Source organism: Podarcis erhardii (assembly GCF_964252035.2).
Source record: "Podarcis erhardii genome assembly, chromosome: Z".
Classification (NCBI taxonomy): Eukaryota; Metazoa; Chordata; class Lepidosauria; order Squamata; family Lacertidae; genus Podarcis; species Podarcis erhardii.
In genome coordinates this window covers 38,458,655-38,482,134 of record NC_138504.1, presented here as the reverse complement: position 1 = coordinate 38,482,134, position 23,480 = coordinate 38,458,655, and the positions used below count along the sequence as shown (strand labels likewise).

Sequence of the window (23,480 nt, the reverse complement as noted above, 5' to 3'; positions counted from 1 at the left end):
ATTTATATTGGATTGTCAACATTCATGCACTGCATCCAGGGCTGTGTTATTCAGCAATTGTGAAGAAGTCACGGCATTTTTACTTCTTTGATGTAGAAGGCATGGGAGATTGAAAGCAGATTCTCATCTTCCTGAGAACCCAGCGCAGCAGGTTCTAACATCTCCTTTTTAAAAAAGGAGCAGCTTTCTAGATCTCATGGCTGTGAAGATAAGCTTGGAAACACGTGAGGCATTTCAGAAGCCAAAGGGTAGCTCAAAGAGATTCCTAGTGACTAGGGCTCTAAGGCCTTGCCCCTCCCTCCATCAACTATTCAGAATAAATTATGCAAGGTAAGATAAATTTAACAAAGTTGCTCAGTGTGAATAATATGTTATAAAATTAAGCATTTCTTGGGATAAAAATCTGATTGGGCATGGAACTTATTTTTAGCATTAATTATGCCATGCCCTACAACACACAGCCAATGGAACCAGCTGTCACTTGATCAGCTCCGGTGCAAGGCAGCCCCCATTTCCCAGCTGGTGTGTGTAGCTAGTTGTATATTGGGTGACTTTCCAGGTCTCTATTTCATTTCCATAGCACTCTGTCTGGGGCCTGCTCTTAACAGTCAAAGGGGTGGCAGGAGGCTGAGCCTGCAGAAGACCCCTGGCAACTGGATGAGTCACAACTGGCAGAGAGGGAAGCACACAGGAGATGCTGCAATCACTTAAATAATTATGTTCCCAAAACCCAGAAGCAGCTATGGAGAGACGGGGTGGAAGAGTGGGGAATCCACAAGACATTCAAGCCTCACTGAGATATGGTGCAAATATGCACCATACATTTAAAGCACATTGCTTTCCCCAAAGAATCCTGCAAACTGTAGCTTAAGGGTGTTGGGAACTGTAGTTCTGTGGGGCGTAAACTACAGATCATGATTCTTTGGGGTGAAGCCATGTGCTTTCAATGTGACCCTAGGCTACTCTAACCCACAGAGAAAATTAGATCACTTGGGGCATCAGCCTCTTTCCCTGTCCACTTTATCCTACCATGACTGAAAGAGATCGAATGAAAGCTCTATCTTCACAGCACCTCCTGTGCACCATGTTCAATTAACGGAGGTGCGTGAAGCCAGATGCTCTCAACAGCAACCTCTCAAGCGTGTAGCTCCCTATGGAGATTCAGAGCTGTGAATTCTGCAGGGAAGACCTGCAGCTAAATCAAGAGAAGGGTGAGGTGTTTATCTTTCATATTTTAAAAACTCAGTTTTAAAATGAGATCCCCACCCCACCTGTCATTCTAAACATAATCTATTGCTACTTGCTGTAAGCCTCTGGAGATAGTGCAGAATACACAAAGAAGAATGTATTTGTTTGTTTACTTTGAATCTCTGCCTGCTTTTTAAAACAAGACCATGTCAGAAGGTAGCTTGCAATTAGATGACTGTGATAACATTTATTTATTTATTTATTTATTTACTTACTTACTTACTTACTTACTTACTTACTCCTTTTATGTCCCACCTTTTTTCTCCAAGGAGTTCTCCCCTTCCTCATTTAATTCCCACAACAACCCTGGGAGGTGGCTTAGGCTGGGAGGCAATGACAGTTCCAAGGTCACACAGTGACCTTTATGGATGAGTGGGGATTTGAACCCAGGTCTCCCAGGTCCTAGCCTCACACTCTAACACCACTGCACCACACTGGCTTTGTAAGTCGGGGATGTGTTAGTGCGTTGGTTCAGCACAGACTCTTATGGCAATTAGTGACATGGTCCAGCAGTTGAAACTGGTCTATTAAAGCGAATGGGGCATTGCCCCACCAACCACAATCAGCCCTCACCTGCCTGCCTTCTTACTTACAGCCAATCAGTGGCTGGCTCCACCTACTGTTGGTCTCCCTGCCTTCCACACTACCACTCCCAAGGGGTGCCAGTCACCATTGCAATCCAGGATTTTCTCTCCAGAGGACCCAAGAGGCATATTTAAAAACAAACAAACCCTCTGCCATAAAACCACTATGAGCTTTGCGAAGCAATCATATTAGGAGAGCAATAATTTGAAAAAGGACGCTAGGAAGAGCCACTGGGATACTCACTCCTGGAAGCTTGGATTTGCAGAGTTCCTGTCTGTCCTTCAGCATCTTGTCCAGGACACCACTCCTGCACCAGACATTAAATACTGTTCTCCCGTGCTGATAGCCCACCTCCTGGAAGGAAGGAAGGAAGGAAGGAAACCATCAGCCACTATAGCTGAGCTGGTTTCCTGTGGCAGCCCCAGAGGACAGAAATGGAGCCCATTCGCCTCATGGCTCTTCTGAAATGTGTTGCTGAACTATGTTAAGAAGAAAAAGGTTTCTGTTGCAAAGACTCTTGCTCACAAGCCTGTTGCTATAAGCCCCTTTTGCCTGTGTCTTTTGCATGGGGCTGGGGCATGTGGGGTGGCTCCAATGTTTGCTGATGGCTCTTTGCTGAATTCAAAATAGATCCATTTGTTATAACTAGTTGCTGACAAGTTTCTCACTGGAATGTTTTTCAGCTATTAAGACTGGTTTTATTGGATTAATCTATTTAAAGAATTTTAATCCTGATCCTTGGGGTTACTTTAAAGATCACTTTAAAATAAAAAGCGGGGGCATTCCCTCTCATCAGGCTAATAATCTAAAAAGGCATGACATACGGGGGGGGGGGGAATCTTGTGACAAGCAAGTAATTTGAGGCCGCCAAGCCAAGAAGGCACCCCTCTCCCCCACTGCCTTAGCTTCCTCTGACCCCAACGCACACAGATTTCATCAAACTTCCCAAAGTCCAAGGTGCCATAGCGATCGATGGGTGGCCGGATGTATTCACAGTATTCGCTGCTCTTGACCATCTCCAGCTGCCGGACACAGCACACGTAGGCAAGCCGGGTCTGGATCTCGGCCATGTTCAGCACCTGCCAAAAATGTCAAGTATCATTAAGCTCCCACAAGAGAATGGGCAGCACCACCCATCTTGGCTGACCAAAATTCTAACTTCTATAACCTCCCAGGCCCCAAACCCTGGGAATTTATTTAGTGAGTGTGCTATAAATCAGGCATGGAGAATATCAGCCCTCCAGATGTTGCCAAACGACAACCAGTCGTTCCTGGCTATACCTAGTGTGGATGATGGGTGTTGCAGTTTATCTACACAGGATTTGGCATGGTAGAGCCTTAATCCCTTTAATGAAAGTAATTCTCAGAGGACTGCAACTCTAGGCATGGAGCCATGACATTTAAAGCAGGTTTGAAACTGGCTTGTGTGGGTGGGTGGTGAAGACATGGCTACTCTGTCAGATATTTAGTGCCATGGCACAACATACACAGGTTACAACCATGTCTGTCTGGCCTCATCATGGCATGATGTGGAGGAAAACAGCATGTGCGGACTTATTTTCCATCTGTGCAATCAAAGCTTTGAAGGGTCATTGTGAACTCTAATGCAGCCTTGCAAATATGTTATCACAAATGGTCACTAGCTCAGAAAGAAATAATAACAACCAGCCCAAATCGGTGTTAGGAAAATTAAAAGGCACAGTTCTCTTTCAGGCTGTTAAAAACCTTTCCAGGTATAACACTAACCCCCCCCCCAAACATTTGCCTGATCCCCTGGAATCAACCACAAATTGCCACAGATGATTGGGCTAGCAGCTATTTAGGGGCAATTCTATCCTAGGCATACCTTCACTTTCTCCACCAAGGGGTTCCACCGCTTCCACAGCAGCCACCAGCCAGAGAGTGCGTCGCCATAATTGGTGAGGTTTGTCTCATCCCTGCTCCCCACATCAATGGCAATGACCACCTTTGCCCCCATAGACCTAGCAACATCCGCTGTCAGGGTGACAAAAACAAAGAATCATCCCCTGCCCCCTTCCTAGAACACCTTCTACTCTGCTTGCTGGGCAGCCTACTGCTTGGCATGAGTTCATTATTTCTGGCAGGGTCTTTGCCACACATCATCCACGCTGGACATTTGTGGGCGCTGCTCCAAGGAGGGCAATTTTACCTTCCAAAATGCTCTCGGAAGATTCTTTCCCTCTCAGCAGAATTAGGGTAATTTATAGGCCTTCTTTGTTCCAGTAATTCACTTCTAAACCCAAACATGAAAAAGCATTTCTCCTCCTGACGGGAGAAAGAAAAGGCCCTTTGCAGAGAACAGTGACTCAGTATCCCTCAGGGAGGCGAGGGTGAGAAGACAAGAGGAACAGCAAAGTGAAAGAGGCCCACAAAATCGTGACAGGTATGTCATTTTCGATTCCACTTGGTGGAGAAGATGCTCAGCAGGGTTTAAAGGCTACCAGGGTACGTTGTACCTGGAACATCACTGTGAGCGGTCAGGAGACATTTGGATAAGCCTACTTGTACCCTCACTTCCTTCACCTCCCTTTCCCTGCTCCCTTTATTGGAGGGCAGTGGGAAAAGGAGGATTAAAAGGAGGAAACACAAAAAAGTATTAATTTTAGATGCTTCCATACTGGCATGTTTCAAGAGCACTCAGCATTGCTATTTATTCCTCTTAACCACAACAAAGTTGAGGGCTGGTGTGATGAAAGTGTCAGACCGGTAATGCAGAGACCTGGGTTCAAATCTTCACTTGGACACATGAAGCTCATAGCATGCACCCTTGGGACAATCACTCTGCCTAACCCACCACACAAGGTTTGTTTGACGATAAAACAGGGAAAGAGAGGGAGCCCATAGGGAGAGATTGGGAACATCAGTAGCCCTCCATGTTATTGGACTACAACTCCCATCAACCCCTGACCATTGGTTGTACTAGCTGGCATTGATGGGAGTTGTAGTCCAACAATGACTAGTGTGTTGGTGATGGCTGGGTTACAGTGTTGGAACAGGAACAAGGGGACCCTGCATTTGAATCTCCACTCAATCATAAAGCTCACTAAATGAACTAAAGCCAATCTCTCACATAAACACACAGTTTTTCCTCTGGCTAACCTTCTTTCATAGGGTTTGAATACATCCGCAATAGCCGACCTTAGGCTGAGCCTTATAAAGGAGCAGCAGTTCAGTCCCAGCTGCAAACCCTGCCTTCATTGAAAGGTGTCTTTTGAGGGTAAAGGGGGCCTATCCTGCTCCAGTCAGATGGCATGGGGAAGACTCTGAACACAAAAAGAGCCCTCCTGGATCAAGCCAATGGCCCATTCAGTCCAGCATTCTGTTCTCAGAGTCAGAGAACTGGGCAAGGAAGCATCCTTGGGCTGGAGGGGCACAGTCAACTTGTGTGTGTGTGTTTTGTGTGCAGCTGCACTCCTTACTCAGAGTCTTCAATCTCATTCAGGAACCTGCTCTCATGTCCCTGGCTGCAAACTTGTTTCTGAAAGACTGGGAGTGGGTGAAGGTTAATGGGGACACCTATCGCAAATATTTGGGGTGTTGGGGATCAGCACACTGAACCAGGCAGCTTTAAAAAAGGATGCAATTAGAGCCTCTGTACAGTTTGATCTTCTTCTTCCCACCATATGTAAGTCTCAAAATTTGAATTTATATCTCCGCGAGTAGCAACCCTCCCCCCCCAATAAATTCAGGAGTTGGGGCTAGAAGTAAGATCCGGCTGCAAATAAGCAGAAAATAGGTTGCAGTTACATCAGTACCTGGGAGGTTGTTGATGTAGCCTCCATCCATCAGGAGATGCCCGTCTTTTGGATCGCAGAGGGGGGGCAAGTAGCCGGAAAGTGACATGCTGGCCCGGATGTACCGCCACAGGCAGCCTGGCAGGGGGGAAGTCAGAGAAAGGATCCATCTTCTCTGAAGGAAAAGCAGCAGCAGCCAAACTGCTCCTCTCTAACCCAACCAGCCCCACTTCTTCAGTGCAACAGCAGCTTTCCCCACTTGTGATTCCTGGCAACTGGCATCCAGAGGCGCACTGCCTTTGATAGTGGGGAGAGAACATAGCCAACATAGCCTGAGACCCAGCCCTCAAATGCATCTGTGGGAACTTCAAACCTATGCTGTCAGTACAGTGGGAAAGTGGTCCAAGGGCTTCAGCTGCTTTAAATGAGACAAGCACTGTGGGCTCTTCACAGATATACTTACCATCTGTGTGGACTCTCATTGCTGAGGCAGTGATATCTGTTGTGATGATGAAGTAAGGAATCCAAAGATCCTACAGCACAGAAAGCAACTTGTTAAAAAACGCCAATTCCCAAACTGTGTGTGTGAGTGCGCCATGAAAAATAAATTAGTATTAAAAAATATAAAAAACCCAAAGCGGCAGACAGACCCAACCACACAGGAATCTGTTGGTTATACCTCTGCATGAGTCACAGGAAGTAGGGCAGGCCAATCAGCTTTTGCCAAAGTCAAACTGTTCTTCCATATTTTTGGGACTAGGTACAACTGACTAAACACTTTCAGTGGGGAGATCCAGCAAATAAACTCATTTCCCCACCCCCCAAGCATCAACACCATTAATGAAAGTGACAAGCATGACACGGTCTCTTCAGAATGCCTGCAATCTGGAGGCACACCTAGGTTAGAGAAAATAGCATGCCCTTTGAGTGTTGGTGGTTGCTTCTTCTACACTTGTAAACTATTTCCAAGTATAAAAAGCACACCTCCAGTTTTAATTCTATTGGGGAAATGTGTGTCTACCAAAAAACAGTGTGGAGCGTTCTTGCCAAGGGCTCCAGCAGCCAACTATGATCTCCTCTAGGATACTCTATTCCATCCCCCATGTTTTCCACCACCCTTCTGTCAGTCAGCATTCTGTAGCCGCTGAGCACACTTAGGCTTCATTGGGTTGCTGTTTTTTTGTCCCCAACCCACCCACCAGATTTTGTTGTATCTGTGAATCTTGGGCCCTTGCTGAGCCTTCCCCTCTTGCACATGGGTGGAGCAGTTTCGGCTATGTTCACTTTGGTACTCACACATAAACAATAGAAATAGAAATAGAGGGAGGATTATTAAAGCAATCCTCTTGACATTTCCTGGCATTTCTGAATGGGACTCTGAGAAGCAACATTTATCTTTGCAAAAGATAAACAACTGAGAACTGGAAGCCACAGGAAAGCATCCTTGACAAGAGGAGATGGACTTAAAATGTGATCCTGAAATAAACTTGGATGGAGAAGCAGTGGGAATGCGCATGCTGACTGCTCAAAATCTCCTTAAGCAAGAGCCAATTGGGGCAGGGGGAGGGGGAGGACATATATAAAGGAACATCAGTACAGAGCTGGATTAGTGTGCACACAGAGGCACAATCTGGGTTGGAACAACTTAAATCCATCCCTGCATGATGAACTTTAGCCCCCTTCCAAGACCACACACCAATATATTATAAGGATTCTTCCTTACAGCTATAGAGAGGATCAAGAAATTCAAAGCTGGGCTGATTAAGCACTGGCAGTGGCTACATAATCTGTAGCAGAAAAAAAAAAAAGTCGGAAATGGAGGATACTATCTGTGGGCATGTTTCAAACACCACAGATGCTCCTGCAGGGCACATTTGCAACAGCAGCCGTAAGGCAGAAGTGGTGTGTCTCCTCCCCATCCCTGCATACACATCTGAGTTGCATGTGCTTACATTGATAACCACACAAAGTGTAGTTTACTTACTACCCAGCTTGCTGCAAAGGCAACAACTCCAACATAAAGTGGATTAAACCCATGAGTTTAACAAGGGCTCAAGTGTCATCTCTTCCTCCCACCCCCCACCCTCATGGAAACAATGACTGGTCTGCAACAAGCTGATGAGTGTTGCTTGCTTGGTAGGGAAAGCTTCTAAAGGCAGGGGTGAAACAGGGCTTTCTTGGGTAAAAAGTCAAAGAGGGAATGGATGGTGATGATGATGATGGTGATGATGATCATGATGATGACAAGTGTGGCATATTGGCTAGAGTGCTGGAACAGGGCCTGGGAAACCAGGGTCCAAATTCCCACTCAGCCATGAAGTTCACTGAGTGACCTTGGCCCAGTCACTCCCTCTCAGCCTAACCTACTCTTCAGGGTTGTTCTGGGGATTAAATGAGGAGGGGAAGAAACATGTGTGCCATCTTGAGCTCTTTGGAGAAGATGGGATATAAATGCAATAACAAACAAATAAATAAATAAATGATAAAATATGGGGGGGGCAGCTCAGAGAGGGGATCAGCTGCAGTGCATGAAATATGTGTTGTTATCATATTGTGTTGTTGAAAGAGGCTAAAGCAGCCACTTGGTTCTGTGGTTCTAAAACAAACTTGTCCAACATCAGCTCCATAGATGCTGTTGGGTCTACAACTTCCATCACAGGTGGGACGGTTATTGCCACAGTGGTGGGCTTTTTCACTAGTAAGCATCTGTGTAGAATCAAAGGTGAAAATGTTCCAGAAGCCCTGCAAACACCATATTGGTAGTCAGGATAATCCTGAAAATAATTGGTAGTTGTTCCAAGGATTAGCTCACATTACTTGCTTTGATAAACACTAATAGGCTTGCTTTGATGCCATGCTTATCTGTGGGCTTCGGAAGCTTGGTTCGTGGCCGGGGGGGGGGGAGCTAGCTGTGAGACTTGGATACTTGCCACATTTGCCTACATCAGCAGGACTGATGGAAGATTCTGGCTAAACTGACATATTCTGTCTTTTGTATAAGTAATGCTTAACATATTAGCACTTTGCAGACATGTCAAGATGGCATTTCACTGATGCAGTGACCAATCCGCGTATGAAACAGCAGTGGGGCTTTGTAAGTTTCCACCCTTCTTTAATAAAGCACCAGAACTGGCCATTTTGGCATCCTTCTTTGGTATCCCTGCATCACACCACCCGCACAGGCTTGCGGTTCAGAACAGCACCCAACTCCCATGATTGGTTGGAAAGTGAGCTGGATTAATCAGAGGCTGGTTGTCTTATGCTAAGTCAGTCTATTTGTTCATCTAGCTCAGTATCATTTACCCTGACCAGCAGCAGCACTCCGAGGTTTAAGAGAGGGAGTCTCTTTTAGTCATACCTGGAGATGCCATTGGGGATTAAACCTGGAATGCAAAGCTGATGCACTACCTGCTGCATGCAAAGCTGATGCACTACCACTGAGCGATGGCTCCTTCCCTTGTACAATAGCTTACTGGGAGATGCCAACCCAACCTCGTAAGCCTGTTGCAGTCTTCTGTTCACACTCTGGTTGGCCACCACCATTTGCCATGCTTGCAGCACACGTCACTTACTTCGATCTGCTTGTCTTTGAAGATGTTACAGACGCCATTATTGAAGGAGGCTCCGGAGAACATGGAGGTGATTGGGTATGTCAAGTCCAGGATCGTCCGGAACACCGAATTCATGTTCTAAAGAGAAGTCAAGGCTACCTTTTATATTGAGAAAGAACACCAAAAACCCAGCTGAGATAAAATCCCCTCCACCTAAACTAATGAAGTGCAAAGAGTTTGAAACTTTCTACCCTAACAGAATCACGAGGCACTGATGAGTCTACAGAGGATTCTGGGACATATTTCAGAGCATCCATGCTGTTAGAGGGGCAGCCTATGACATCTGAATACCCCCGTGTGTGAACCTAGTGCACCCAGAATACACTCAACCACCATCACCCCTTGCATGCCTGGCAAGCTGATACAGTCTGGAGAAATTTGCTCTCTGTTACAGATATTTTTCATCGGAGACACTGTGAAAGTTTCCCCAAAGAACCCAAGCTTCTCTGGCAGACTGTTTTAGAACTCCAGGTCTTAAACAATATTAAAAGCAATCTATGAAACAAAACAAATGTAATAGTCAAGGGAGAGAAAGGAACATAGGAAGCTCTATTATACTGAGTTACCCCAATGGTCCATCTAGCTCAGTACTGTCTGCACTGACTGGCAGCGGTTTTCCAGGATTTCAAGCAGGCATCTCTGTTAACCCTATATCTGGGGATGCCAGCAGGGATTGAACCTGGGACTTTCTGCATGCAAGACAGATGCTCTACCACTGAGCTATGGCCCTTCCCCCAGATATATGAGAAAGAGGAAAGGGCTTGCTAAGTGGTTCGTCTCAGGTTTGTTACACCAAGGATAGTTTGAGCAGCTGGGAGGTGGAATTGCAGCATCTACAGCCACACACCCCTTTGGGGAACACTATTTATCTCCCCACATCAGATAAGGGAAGGGTTATAGTTTGTTTACTTTTTATTATTTGTATTCCGCTCTTCATTTATAGATCTCAAGGTGGTTCGCAGCAAAAAAATACAATATAGAAACACAAAATACATAATAAAAACAAGAACAAACCAATAACCCCTCTCCCCACTCCCAAACACATTTAATATAGAGTTCATAGATAGAGAGCATATGTGATGCATACAGTTAAGAGGATGGGACAGACCCCACTCTGGACAGCCACCAAACATAAGAACATAAGAAGAGCCCTGGTGAATCAGGCCAATGACCCATCTAGTTCAGCATCCTGTTCTCACAGTGGCCAACCATAGATGTCTAGATTAGGGATAGGCAAACTAAGGCCCGGGGACCGGATTTGGCCCAGTCACCTACTAAATCCGGCTCGCAGATGGTCCGGGAATCAGCATGTTTTTACATGAGTATAATGTGTCCTTTTATTTAAAATGCACCTCTGGGTTATTTGTGGGGCATAGGAATTCGTTCATTTCCCCCCCCCCCAAAAAAATATAGTCCGGCCCACCACATGGTCTGAGGGATGGTGGTCCGGCCCCCTGCTGAAAAAGGTTACTAACCCCTGGTCTAGATGCTTTAATGAGAAGCCCACAAGCAGCACCTGTGCACAACAGCAACATTCCCCACTGATGGGAGGCCAAACATGCCGTCATACCTAGTAGCCATTGATAGACTTTTCCTCCATGAATTTGTCCAATCCTCTTTTAAAGCCCTCCAAGTAGGTGGCCATCATGGCTTCCTGCTGGAGCAAGTTCTATAGTTTAACTATATGTTGCGTGAAAAAATAGGAATTTTATTTTATCTGTCCTGAATCTTCCAACAAATGATGGCTTGCAGGGTAGATCCTGGCCTTGTTCCCCAGGATCATGGTATCTGGCTCCCAGCTAGCACAGCAGATTTAGGGGCGGAGGAAGGGGGTGCGGTGGGGGTTGGAACTCCCCGGGTGCCACCACTGAGGGGGGTTGACAAAATGCCAGGTGGCACTCACCACGGGGCCTGCAGCGTGCCCGAGCCATGCCTCTCTCCTGGGAGTGACATGATGGCTTGGGCGCCCGCAGGCTCTGTGCTGCCCCAAACGGTCCGCCCGCCGCCTCCCCCTCAGCTGTAGGGCAGCTGAGTGGGAGGAGGCAGGCAGATTCCTTGGAGGCCCCGTGGAGCATCCTGCCCTGGCTTGCCCCACCCTGCGGGCAGCTGGCCCCACCTCTGGGTGCAGGGCATGCGTGCCACCGCTGCATAGGAAGCTGCCTTATAGTGAGTCAGACCATTGGGTACATCTAGATCAGTATTTTCTGACCACCACCAGCAGTTCTCCAGAGTTTCAGGGCAGGGGACATTTGCAGCCCTACCTGGAAAACCTGAGGCATTCCTGCATGCAAAGCAGATGCTCAGTCTCTGAATTACAAAACCCTTCCCCATACACTCAGTTTCACTTGTAAGGGGAAAAACAGCAAGGAGACCCTCTGTGCATTTCACGTGTGTGTGTGTGTGTGTGTGTGTGTGTGTGTGTGTGTGTGTGTTCGCATTGCTGCTTCATGTGAAATTTAGAAAGGAAAAAATCTTATTACTGATGCAACTCTTGAGGGGCATCTTTTGCAAAGAATGCTCCTCCTTCTAAGTGCTTATGTTCCATACCATGCTGACAGGGGATGCCAGATTTACTATATAATGCTGGGCGATTCACAAGGGGGTGGACTGGATCTTTTCTGGCCCTCTAACTAGTAGCTGGGAAAACACAGCACCCCCTCAAGAAAACTGGAGTTGTCACTCCCGGGAGTGAACCCATTGAGGCAGAAAAGAAGGGTCCTCTTTCCTCTGAACCAGCTGAGTTTTAAGTCCAGTTCTGCAACTGGAACAAATCCACATGTACAGAGCTTCTGTCCCCTGGGGGCTTAGTGAGTGCTTCAGCTCAGCTTATCCAACCACTGTGTTTTTTGTTCCTGAGCCCTGAGCACTCAAGGCTTGACAAATGAAACCCAGATGACAGACGTTGCCTGGAAAAGCGTCAGAAATGGCCCTTCCATTTGTTATTCAGTAATCCCGTCAACCTGGTTTGTGCTGCTCTTTCACAAGTGGGCAGGGGGAGGGCAGGGAGGAAGCACTTCTAAAAATATCTAAAAGCCTTTTCGACCTGCAGTCATTTCTCATGGCAGTTTTAGCAATGGGGCAACAGGTGGGAGCTATTTAGCAAAGACAAGAGAGTGTGGAGACCTGAGGGCCAGGCTGTTCTCTGGCTGGCAGCCCCTGTTCTGCAGCCAAACCTCCACAGCAGTCTTAGGAGTGCTATGTGCCAAAAAATAAGAATCCAGCACCCAAAATAAAGTCAGGAACTGGCTCCCTTTGGGCCCTGCTCCTGTCACGTAGTTTGCATCGCCTGCTCAGGTGGGTACAGAAAAGCTTCTGCAATGCATGACATGCTGGTCAGTTTCCAGTTTTGCGAACAGGGAGAGTTGCTGTTGTTCATTCAGCTACTGGGCCAAAGTGTGCCTAGCAAGCAAATCAATAAGTAGAAGCAGAGAACAATGCCCCTCTAAAGGTCTCTTGGGACCGATTCCCTTGTGTAAGATACATCGGGTTATTTCTTTTAAAATTTAATTTAAATTAAATTAAAGGCAGAAACAAAGAAACCTGCTGGGGTGCCTCAGTCCTCTCTCTAAGGCAGAGACAAAATGAATGGACACATTTCATCAAGATTTTTCACTCCCCTCATTGTGTGGTCAACTGTTTTGGTGTGATGGAAAGGTTTACCCATTCAGCGTACGGGTTAGAAAGCACTGTCGTCACTGAGATTTGGCTTTGAAATGGTGCTGCAAACCTGTTGGCTGATGTCACTGTGCCAACTCTGTGGTTTTTGATACGCTGAATAAAGTAGCCAGCAAGAACCATCTTTTATAAAACAAAACCAAACCACAGCTGCTAGGAAGGGTGAAACAGTGCCAAAAAGATAAGGATTTTTGGGAGGCGGATGTCTTTTGTAGAACTTACCACTTACCGGGGAAAAAACCCTTTTTGCACTGGAAAAGGTTTTCCTAATGAAAACTAAATCTAGCGACAACTACACCAGGGATGGCCAACTTGGGACCATCCTAGCCTCTCCCGCTTTGTACACCTGAAAGTTATTGCTGGGGGAGGGGAAGAGTTGCTCATTGGAGCTCCTTTATATCAGATGCAGAAAGTTCTAAAGCAAAGCAGAAGTAGGAAGGGCTTGGGTGCCCCCCCCCCTTCCTCGCTACATCAATATTAGAAGATGGGAAATGGTCAGAAGTGAAGGAGGAAGATCCTGTCACTGGCAATTCACCAGAAACATTTGAGTTCTGTTCCCCTGCCTCTCTCCATCTCTTTGGACAAAAAATAATAATTAAATGGAAACCAGGAAGTTGTTCTCTGGCTCCCCATTGGTCCCCAAATCATTTAACTTTTGGGCTAGAGATGCTCCAGTCTGATTAATCAAGATACAGAGGTGATGAATGGAATAGAATAGAACTGAATAAAATAGAATAAAATAATACTCTGGAGGAGAGAGTGGTGCAGATCTCTCTCTTTCCCCTCTCATTTAAGGCAGGCCTGACAGTCTCTCTTGGAAATCCCCTAGAAACTAATCCTCTCTCACTAGATAAATCAAAGGGGAAATGCTTCTAAGTGACAGGAAGACATAGCGCAACTGGATGCTCAATGGAGCCAGACACAAAGCATATGCTTGCTGGAAAAGCAACACTCCCAGTTCGGAGCTATCAGACGTAGGTTCCTTGTATGAAACCTCTTAATTTTGGCAGCAAAGACTGGTGGTGCTGAGAAACCAAAAAATCCCCCACACAGAGCTTGTTCTCAGCAACCCCCCTTTTTTTCTTGGAACTCCTGTTCACCAAGAGTTTTCTTTTAAGAAAAATAAAAACTACTAGACATAAAGAATTACCTCTGTCAATCACTCCTACCCACAAAATGACAGCATGTGGAATGAGAAAGAGAAGAGAAAGTTATAAGAAACGTCACAAAAAGAAGAAAACAAACAGATGTGGACAAGACGTAAGCCCAGCCTTCCTTCCCTAATGTGGTGGCCTCCAAATGGGGCTAGACTAAAACTAGAATGGCTCTGCCAGTCGGTGGCTCTCTGGCACCACCTATCTTGGGCTCCCTGCCTTCTGCCCTACCAATCCCAATGGACACCAACCATCACCACTTGGATATAACAACTTTTTGGTGCCCCATTTAGGTTATTTTCCTTTTGTAATATTTTATTAAGCGTCCATTTTATAATATTTAAATACATCCTTATTTATTATCCTTACTATTTGCTCATATCAGCTAATCGAATTCCCTCCCTCCCGCCTCATGGTTTTCATAATAAATTTCTAAGACATAGCATTTGTACCTCTTCCTATTTACATTTCACTTATTCCAATTATCAGAAATTCTAAATAAATTTAAAAAGGTAATAATCATTGTTATTACAAGTCTTTTTATATCAGCCCTACTAGTGTTGTTAATTGTTTACAATTGTCCTTCAAATATTGTATAAATTTACTCCAGTCTTTTTGGAAAGCTTGATCACACTGGTTTCGGATTTTCCCGGGCAGCTTTGCCAATTCTGCATATTCCATCATCTTCATCTGCCACTCTTCTAACATTGGTATTTCTTGTCATTTCCATTTTGGGGCTAAAAGAGTTCTTGCTGCCGTTGTTGCATGCATAAACAATTTTTGATCTTTTTTTGGAATTTCCTTGCCTACTGTACCCTATAAGAATGCTTCTGATTTTTTAACAAATGTATTTTTATACATTTTCTTTAACTCTTTATATACATTTCCCAGAAAGCTTTCACCTTACTACATGTCCACCACATATGATAGAAATTCCCTTCCTTTTCTTTACATTCCCAACATTCCTTATTTTTTGTTTTATACATTTTAGAAAGCTTAGTTGGTGTCAAATACCATCTATACATCATTTTCAACACATTCTCTTTTAATGCACTACAGGCAGTAAATTTAATTCCTTCATTCCATAACCTTTCCCATCATTCTAATTAAATATTACAGTGGTACCTTGGGGTACACTGAATCTGATGCTTCAGGTTACAGACGCTTTGTGTTACAGACTCCGCTAACCCAGAAATAGTACCTCAGGTTAAGAACTTTGCTTCAGGATGAGAACAAAAATCACGTGGCGGCTAAAGTGGTGCTTCAGGTTAAGAACAGTTTCAGGTTAAGAACAGACCTCCAGAACAAATTAAGTTCTTAACCCGAGGTACTACTATATAACCAAAATCTTTAGCGCATTGTATCATAATCACTTTAACTTCTTCATCTTTAGTATGCCATTCTAATAATAATTTATACATTTTCTTTTTTAAAAAACATAATTTTTATTAGCAGGCCAATCCAATCACATTATTTCCAAATCATAATTCCAAATTATACAGCCAAATTTTTAAATTTATTTAAAAGCTCTGAACGAGGATCAAAACATCACTTCTGTTCCTGCTTTTATCAAACAGTTCTATCCAGATCTGTCCAAATAGTCTCTTTATTACTTTCTTCGTCTTCTTGTTGTTATCATATATTCCTTTCTTTGCGATCTCTGATAGTCAATAATTTATACATTTTCGACAATCATCCAGCAACTCTGTTTCCAGCTCGGATCTTATAGTTTCAAAGCCCATATTATTTTTATCCTCATTAAACACATCATTTACCTGGTGATATTGCAACCAATCTGTCATTAAATCTTTTATTTCATCAAATATTCTTAATTTTAGCTTATTGTCTACTTCTATCAATAAATCACTATATGTGGCCCACTTTCCTTTCATATTTAATCTCTTTACTTTACTGATATTGCTTCTAATGGTGAGAGCCACCAAGGAGTTTTCCGTTCCAACAAGCTTTTATATCTATTCCATACCTCATAAACTGATTTTCTTATTGTGTGGTTCAGGAATCCTCTATGTACTTTAACTTTATCATACCATAAATAAGCATGCCAACCATATCTGTTATCCTATCATTCTAAAGCTAACAAATCTATATTCTGTTATAAAATTCAATCTCTCAACCAGCATAGGCAGGACGCTTCATAATATATCTTCAGGTCTGGCAAGGAGAATCCGCCTCTTTCCTTTATATAATTTATATTTAATTCTTCATTTCTTCCCTTGCCAGATAAACTTTGATAATATTTTTTGCCACTCCCTTAATTGTCCTACCCCGTTGATCACTGGGATTGTTTGAAATAAAAACAAAATTTTAGGTAACACATTCATCTTTACAACCGATATTCTTCCCCAAAGGGATAGTTTCATCCTTCCCCACACTTCTAAATCTCTTTTCACTCCATACCAAACAGGTATGTAATTATTCTTATACAAATTAATATTTTTTGCAGTTAACCGTATTCCCAAATATTTCACCTTTTTAACAATCAATATTTCAGTCTTGTGTTGCAACTCTTCTGTCCTATCTCTTTCTAAATTTTTAACTAACATTTTCATTTTGGCTTTGTTAAGTCTAAAACCAGCTAATTGCCCAAATTCTTCCATCCTCTCCAGTGCTTCCGGTACACTGGATAAGGGTTCTAATGTTAATACAAGTTCATCAGCAAAGGCTTTTAATTTATATTCTCTGGAACCAACTCTATTTCCTTTTACACTTTCATTTACTTTTAAGTTCTTTGCCAGGACCTCTAGGACCGTTATATATAATAAGGGTGATAACGGGCATCCCTGTCTTATTCCTTTTGTTATTTCAAAATTTTCACTTAAAACATTATTAATTATTAATCTTGCCTTGTGTTCTGAATATCTAGCTTCTATTCCTCTAAGGAAAGATTGCCCCATGTCCATTAATTCCAAATTTTTCTTCATAAAATACCAAGAGATATTATCAAACGCTTTTTCAGCATCAATAAACATTAAAGCAGCTTGCTTATCATTCCTGGTCTCCAGATATTCTACTATACCAATTATATTTCTTACGTTATCTTTCATCTGTTGACCAGGAAAAAAGCCTGCTTGATCCTCGTGTATCACCTCCTTCAAAATTTCTTTTAATCTATTTGCTAAGATACTAGCAAATAACTTATAATAATTGTTTAACAGCGATATTGGTCTATAACTTTTAACTTTAAGTAAATCCGTATCTTGCTTTAGAATCAATGTTATGTATGCATCCTTCCATGTCATCAGAATCTTTCCTTTCATCAAGATATTATTTATTACTTCTCTTAAGGGTAATGTCAGCTGTTCACTCAATTTTTTGTAATATGTTGCCGTAAGTCAATCTGGACTGGTGCTTTCCCACTCTTCACTTGTTTTATAACTGTTTGTACTTCAATATTCATTATTAAAGAATTTAGTTGTTCCTTTTTGTCATTCGGAATCTTCTGTAATTTGTTCTGTTCCAGGTAATCCACTATTTTTTCTTTTATAAGTCTTCATAAAATTTCTGGAAATTCTTCCTAATCTCTCTCGGATTTTTGATTATTTTATCTTCATTTAGTTTATTCTCTCCTTTCTCCATATCTAAGCCAATCCTTTGCTTTTGCACTACTAAAAGCTTAATCGAAACATCCCACCACCCTTCCAATAAAAGGATAGTAGAGGCCTCCGGGTATAGGGCGGTATATAAATTCAATTAACAATAATAATAATAATAATAATAATAATAATAATAATAATAATAATATAATTCTGCATGAGGCTTGGCAAAGAGACACTGCCATAAAAGCTTTCCGATTGATGTGCGGCATGAACAGCAAGGAACAGCTCTCCTGGGGAACTGCCCTGCCAACCCCATCCCCATCGGGTCTGACCAGCATCTCGTTCTCTGCCAGCTTATTTATGGCCTCAGTAGCTTTCCACCACAAAGGGGTGTGAAAACAGACAAAGATATTTTAACTATGTCACCTTCTTCCAGCTAAGGATCTAAGTCAGGGGTGAGGGAACTCAGGCCACGCCCTCTTTCCCCAAGGCCATACCTCTCCCCAGCCCTGCACTGCACCCTCCCTGGGTGCTTTCGCCTAGTTGAAATGTGTCCCTCAGCTTTGATTGTGCCTCTGGCATGCAAGAATGATGACACTGATATGTGAGTGTGGGCATGAGTGCTGATCCCCACTTCATTTAATTCACAGATGCATGCCCATAAATGTATTTTTATGTCTTCCAAAGCATAACGGCACAAAGCACATACCGTTAGAACTCGTCAATAAAGGCTCACGTCCGGCAGAGCTTTAAATTTAAAGGGGCAAGCTGTCAAAACCTCTGCTGCCAAAATTGTTGTGCCGTAGCGCCCCTAGAGGTCACTTCAGCATAAGAGCAGGCTGGTTTCTAAGATTAAGATAATTTACTGCACCAATGTAACAAGCAGCTCAGCAGGATGGGGATACTTTCTATCTTAACCGGAAACAATTAATCAAGCTTGTTTAACTAAGGAAATTGTATGTATATATATATATATATATGAATGAATGAAATACAGTTTAAAACGGTTTGTAAATGCTTTATTCTGTATACAGTGGTACCTCAGGTTAAGAACTTAATTCGTTCTGGAGGTCCATTCTTAACCTGAAACTGTTCTTAACCTGAAGCACCACTTTAGCTAATGGGGCCTCCCACTGCCGCTGCGCCACTAATGTGTGATTTCTGTTCTCATCCTGAAGCAAAATTCTTAACCCGAGCTACTATTTCTGGGTTAGCGGAGTCTGTAACACAAAGTGTCTGTAACCCGAAGCATCTGTAACCCGAGGTACCACTGTAACTAACTTCCAAAATATCATGCATTCTGGGAAACCGCTGCCGTCATAACAGGTAGGCTGCAACCTGTCAGGGGAAGCGTTTGGGCAGGGTTTCTCCAACACAAAGGATATTGATGGAGGTGACTGATAAGATATGTAGAAACGTTTGCCTAGAACAGTGTTGGCGAACCTTTTAGAGATCGAGTGCCGAAACTCCAACCCAAAACCCACTTATTTATCGCAAAGTTCCAACACGGCAATTTCATAGAATCATAGAATCATAGAGTTGGAAGAGACCACAAGGGCCATCGAGTCCAACCCCCTGCCAAGCAGGAAACACCATCAGAGCACTCCTGACATATGGTTGTCAAGCCTCTGCTTAAAGAACTCCAAAGAAGGAGACTCCACCACACTCCTTGGCAGCAAATTCCACTGTCAAACAGCTCTTACTGTCAGGAAGTTCTTCCTAATGTTTAGGTGGAATCTTCTTTCTTGTAGTTTGGAGCCATTGCTCCGTGTCTGCTTCTCTGGAGCAACAGAAAACAACCTTTCTCCCTCCTCTATGTGACATCCTTTTATATATTTGAACATGGCTATCATATCACCCCTTAACCTCCTCTTCTCCAGGCTAAACATGCCCAGCTCCCTTAGCCGTTCCTCATAAGGCATCGTTCCAGGCCTTTGATCATTTTGGTTGCCCTCCTCTGGACACGTTCCAGTTTGTCAGTGTCCTTCTTGAACTGTGGTGCCCAGAACTGGACACAGTACTCCAGGTGAGGTCTGACCAGAGCAGAATACAGTGGCACTATTACTTCCCTTGATCTAGATGCTATACTCCTATTGATGCAGCCCAGAATTGCATTGGCTTTTTTAGCTGCCGCGTCACACTGTTGGCTCATGTCAAGTTTGTGGTCAACCAAGACTCCTAGATCCTTTTCACATGTACTGCTCTCAAGCCAGGTGTCACCCATCTTGTATTTGTACCTCTCATTTTTTTTGCCCAAGTGCAATACTTTACATTTCTCCCTGTTAAAATTCATCTTGTTTGTTTTGGCCCAGTTCTCTAATCTGTCAGGGTCGTTTTGAAGTGTGATCCTGTCCTCTGGGGTGTTAGCCACCCCTCCCAGTTTGGTGTCATCTGCAAATTTGATCAGGATGCCCTTGAGTCCATCATCCAAGTCGTTGATAAAGATGTTGAATAAGACCAGGCCCAAGACAGAACCCTGTGGCACCCCACTAGTCACTCTTCTCCATATATAACCTATATATCTCATTTTTTTCTGTGTGTTTCATGTTTCTTCTTTATGACTGCTGTTGTAATAAATACAACATAAAAGTTCTTGCATTACATTCTTCATTACATTATCTTTCCATTGATATATAATTTTATGGTATAACTCAGTGCTTTTTTTCTAAAAAAAAAAGTGATTAGGGGTACTCTCATATTGACTCAAGAAAATCACCACCAGGGGAAAAACAAATACAGTTCAAATTGGGAAAAATAAATACAGTGGTACCTCAGTTTTTGAACAGCTTGGTTCTCAAACTACTTGGAACCTGAACACTTCAAACCCAGAAATGAGTGTTCCGGTTTTGGAACATTTTTCAGAAGCTGAACGTGCTCTGTTCTGAGTATAACTTCCGTTTTGAGTGCCACACTTCCGTTTTCCTAGTGAGGGAAGGTGGGCCGGGTGGAAAGTGAGCAGGCACCTGCCACCCTCCAGCGCTGGGTCCCTCCACCGCTGCCACAACAGTAACCACCCCCTCCTCCAGCTCTGGCAGCCCCGACGCTGAGTGAGAAGGCTGGGCTGGAGGGGCAAGCAAGCAGGCAAGGGATGCCGCCCCCCCCAGCCTGCTTCTGCTTGCAGGCAAGTAGGAGTGGGATCAGGCTGCTCAGCTGGGGAGGCACAGGCTCCCTCACACTTTCCATTGAGCGCGACTGCACTCCCCTCAAGGGAGAAGTTTAAAGGAGCCCCCACCTGTGCATCAGATCCCCTGCAACCCTATGAAGGCAGCCAGGCTGAATAGTTGCTGGGGTTGGGGAAGGTGGAGGCAGCCCGAAAGCTGCATCTGAGAGTTCCTGCAGCACCTAAAGTCAGCCAAGTGCTCCTTAGCTGAGCTGCCCGCTCCCACTCCTACTTGCGTGCAAGCAGGAGTGGAGACGGGGATCTCTCAGCGCGAAGCCTCCACTCCACTTCTGAGAGATCCCCACCTCCACTCCTGCTTGCACGTGAGCCCTCCTCTCCTCCCACCCCCCAGCACAGAAGCTACGGCTCTGCTGGGTCGATGCCGCGCATACCCACAGAGAGGGCACTGAGTCCCCTCTCTGGCATGAGTGCCATAGGTTCACCACCACTGGCCTAGACGGACCGATGAATAGGATGTACTGATCCTGTTGATTGTTCACAATATCTTCTGAATGCAACTTGCAGAAATTGTTCTGAATGTCAATGCCTCATGTAAATTCTTTCTGGAAAAGTGTAAGACCTGCAGTCCATAACTGTCCTGATTGACACATTATTATTTTGACCTGACGGACCTACTGTAAACTACCCCCCACCCCCAATTGGTGATGTATCCTTGATGTTTTCCTATGTGTCACTGATATATGTGAGGTGGGATTTCTTGTCATTTCATGAGAAATGTAAACCTTTAAAAGGCAGAGCACACTTTGTCTGGGCTTCTCCTTTCTTTACCTTTAGAGAGGTTGTGTCTTTGTTATGACAAATTAATGACAATAGGCTTAAGAGCTCACTTTGCTTTGGATATTTTCCTGGTTGTCTTTCTACACTGATCGAGGAATCTGGCTTCTAGTAAAGTACCTCAGGCCAGTTCTAAAGTGAGCACTGATTTCATGTATCAACACAGAGGGGTGTGTGAGCATGTGTAGACATTGGCCTGCTGTACGATAGGGATCATGTCAATTTATTGGTCTGCTTACTTTTGCCTTTGGCCCTGCCCACTACGAGCATGTGGCCCCCAAAAGGCTATGAGAAGGAAATGCAACCCTTGGGCTGAAAAAAGTTCCCTTACTACTCTCCTGGGGGTTCAGCAAAACCAAGCATACAAACCTCAGGACACACACACTCTCTAGGGTCTCATGCAGCCATTGAGAAACACTTACCATTGCCCACTGTCTGGCTTTGATCCTCATTTGGGTGTAGCTGCGCTCTTCAGCATACAGGGCACCCATGAATGAGCCAATGGAGGTGCCACCAATCATGTCAACTGGGATGCCAGCTTCATTCAGCGCTCGGATGACACCCACTTGTGAACATCCTCTGGAGCAATGCAAGATGGGAGTAGCAGGGGGAGAGATAAAATGTACATTAATAGAGGAACCTGTCAACTGTAGAGAATACCTAAAATGGCAGCTTTCAAAAGAAATGCAAAGCTCCTCTAGCTGGAGAGGACTTCAAACATTAGGCCTGTGGTCAATCCACTTTAAAAAAGAAGTTTGACACCCAATATATGCTATTTGAGCACAACAAAAAGCATTACTCCAGGACCTCAAAAAGATTATGTGAAACACTCACACATATAAGTTGTGTAAGATGGTGAAGATTTGCATAAAACTATTCTCTGTTCAGGAACCCCACCTGCTAAGCTCATACTGACTGGGTTCAATCTAGGGGAGGCTGGATTGGACAGCTGGATCAGTTGCCGCTGATACTGACATTTGCTATGTAGTGATTTGTTATAAATTGTTGTGTTCTTACTTTAAAGATTGTGAGATTCTTTTCCTCCTATAGCTTTTTTTGGTATTTCTTCTCTTTTGTTTGAAAACCACATTGTGAGTTGTGCATAGGTGTATAGTATATAAATAAATCTCAATCTATAAAAATTAAAAATAATATTGCATTGACTTATCCTGCTAACCAAAAAAAGAGGGCAAGAAAGCAACAGCCCTGCTCTCATAAACACTAGAACCCTTATTCAGCAACTTCTCTGGCTTATGAGATTTCAGCAGGTGCACAAGCCCTCTGAGCAGAACTTCGAAATTTTGATAAAATAAAATTTGCTGAGATCAACATTCAGAAGCTGAAATCCACACCCAGCACAAGATTCCTAGGCTTTACTTCTCTGCCCCAGTGGCATACAAAAAACCCAGCCCAGGATGCAATTAACTCAGTGGTGCGGAGTGGGGACACTCTGTATATGCTCAGTTTATCCTCCCTAGGTCTTGACATTGAAGATGGACAACAAGGCTAAACTGTGGTGAGCTTTGAGCCATCCTGGGTCCAAGATAAAAAGAGACACCACACCAGGTTTAGCCCAGCTCTTGTGCAATAAGGCCCAAGATAGATACACAACAGGTGCTGGGGTTAAACCTGGGACCTTCTGCATGCAAGGCAGATGCTCTGCCACTACAGCCGTATCTCTTAAGATTCTAATCCTCATAGCTCCGAATTAAACAGGGAGTAAGATACTGTCTTACACAAAGTCAGTTCTGTGGTCCATCTAGATCAGTATTATCTACACTGAATGACAGCAGCTGTGAATCAGGTAGTTGGTCCATCCTAGCCCTACCTAGAGAAGCCTAGGATTGAGCCTGGGACCTCCTCCATGCAAAGCCACAGCTCTTCTACTAGCTATGGCCCTTCCGCCTAAGACAGCTGCCTCATAGAAGGACCAGCCCTGA

At 44.1% G+C, this 23,480-nt stretch overlaps 1 protein-coding gene across 6 annotated transcripts in view; it reads right to left on the bottom strand.

Moving 5' to 3' along the window:
- Nucleotides 1–23,480, bottom strand: part of PNPLA7 (patatin like domain 7, lysophospholipase) — a 120,976-nt gene that overhangs the window by 4,831 nt on the left and 92,665 nt on the right. For all 6 annotated transcript variants that reach the window (XM_081847466.1, XM_081847461.1, XM_081847462.1 and 3 more), the window contains 7 exons: nt 21,963–22,119; nt 9,161–9,277; nt 6,052–6,121; nt 5,610–5,726; nt 3,680–3,828; nt 2,760–2,912; nt 2,077–2,187 (listed from right to left, as the gene is read on the bottom strand). In XM_081847466.1, coding sequence (XP_081703592.1) covers nt 2,077–2,187; nt 2,760–2,912; nt 3,680–3,828; nt 5,610–5,726; nt 6,052–6,121; nt 9,161–9,277; nt 21,963–22,119 — 874 coding nt within the window. The remainder of the gene's footprint in view (nt 1–2,076; nt 2,188–2,759; nt 2,913–3,679; nt 3,829–5,609; nt 5,727–6,051; nt 6,122–9,160; nt 9,278–21,962; nt 22,120–23,480) is intronic.